The 1,151-nt window shown below is 35.4% G+C and overlaps 1 protein-coding gene across 1 annotated transcript in view; it reads left to right on the top strand.

Annotated features, from left to right (window-relative positions):
- The window catches only part of LOC106883230 (apolipophorins), a 19,022-nt gene that overhangs the window by 13,766 nt on the left and 4,105 nt on the right, over positions 1–1,151 (top strand). Inside the window, exon 8 of the mRNA XM_014934159.2 lies at positions 201–713. Coding sequence (XP_014789645.2) covers positions 201–713 — 513 coding nt within the window. The remainder of the gene's footprint in view (positions 1–200; positions 714–1,151) is intronic.

Consider the following 1,151-nt stretch of genomic DNA (forward strand, 5'->3'; position numbering starts at 1 on the left):
TATATATATATATGCATACAAACATCTGTGTATATACAGATACACAGGCATTATTATTATCATTGTAATTATTATTATTATTATTATTATTATTATTATTATTATTATTACCATTATTATTATTATCATTAATGATAAGAGTAATAATAATAATACCATAAAAGTCATTGTTATCAATGTTTAATAATTTATTTCCTTAGCGCTCTGACTTGATGGGTGTTTTTGGTGACACAACTGAAGACTCCGAAATCCGAATCAGTACTTACATTGCTCTGATGAGGTGCCCCAGCGACATGATTGTTGATCGAATCCGACTCATGTTAGAGAGAGAAAAATCAAACCAAGTCGGATCTTTTGTGTGGTCGCATCTGACGAACCTGATGGAAACATCGGATCCACACCGACAGGACATAAGGTCAATCCTCGAGGATGAGAAGCTGAAGAAGGAGTTTAATCTTGACAACCGCAAATTTTCTAGAAACTACGAGAAGTCCGTCTACTTTGAAACCTTGAATGCTGGAGCCGCAGTCGAGAGCAATGTCATCTTCTCTGAAAAGTCATTTGTTCCCCGTTCTGCTAACCTCAACTTAACCATTGATCTCTTTGGACATGCCATCAACGTTTTAGAATTTGGTGGACGTGTTGAAAACGCGGATTCATTGCTTGAGAAATTATTCTCTCAATACGCCATGACAAAACGTCCAATGAAAGCAGTAAGTAGTGACTAAGTTTTACACATAATCTTGTGTAGTTTTTGTCTATTTATCTATCGGTTTCACATATATTTCTGTGTGTATCTCTTTCTCTGTATACATCCGTCCGCTAGCCACTAAAGCTTTATTTTATTCTCTCTCTCTTTATCTTTTCATGTTCTTTTCTGTTGAAGAGCATAAGCTCAAAACATAAAAGGCTTTCTCACCTTCCCAAGCGTTAAACTAAAACACCTGTTTGTTGTTCACTTACCTGTCTTTGTCTTTTGTTTTTTTGCAAATTCCAACTATATATATATACAGCCAATGAGAATGCATCATAGCTCTTAGTTCTACCATTTGAAACTCTGAGTACTATTATGATATCTTAGTGATTGTCCTAAACTATACATCTATCTCTCTCTCTCTCTCTCTCTCTCTCTCTCTCTCTCTCTCTCTCTC

The sequence above is a fragment of the Octopus bimaculoides genome, chromosome 28, assembly GCF_001194135.2.
Source record: "Octopus bimaculoides isolate UCB-OBI-ISO-001 chromosome 28, ASM119413v2, whole genome shotgun sequence".
Classification (NCBI taxonomy): Eukaryota; Metazoa; Mollusca; class Cephalopoda; order Octopoda; family Octopodidae; genus Octopus; species Octopus bimaculoides.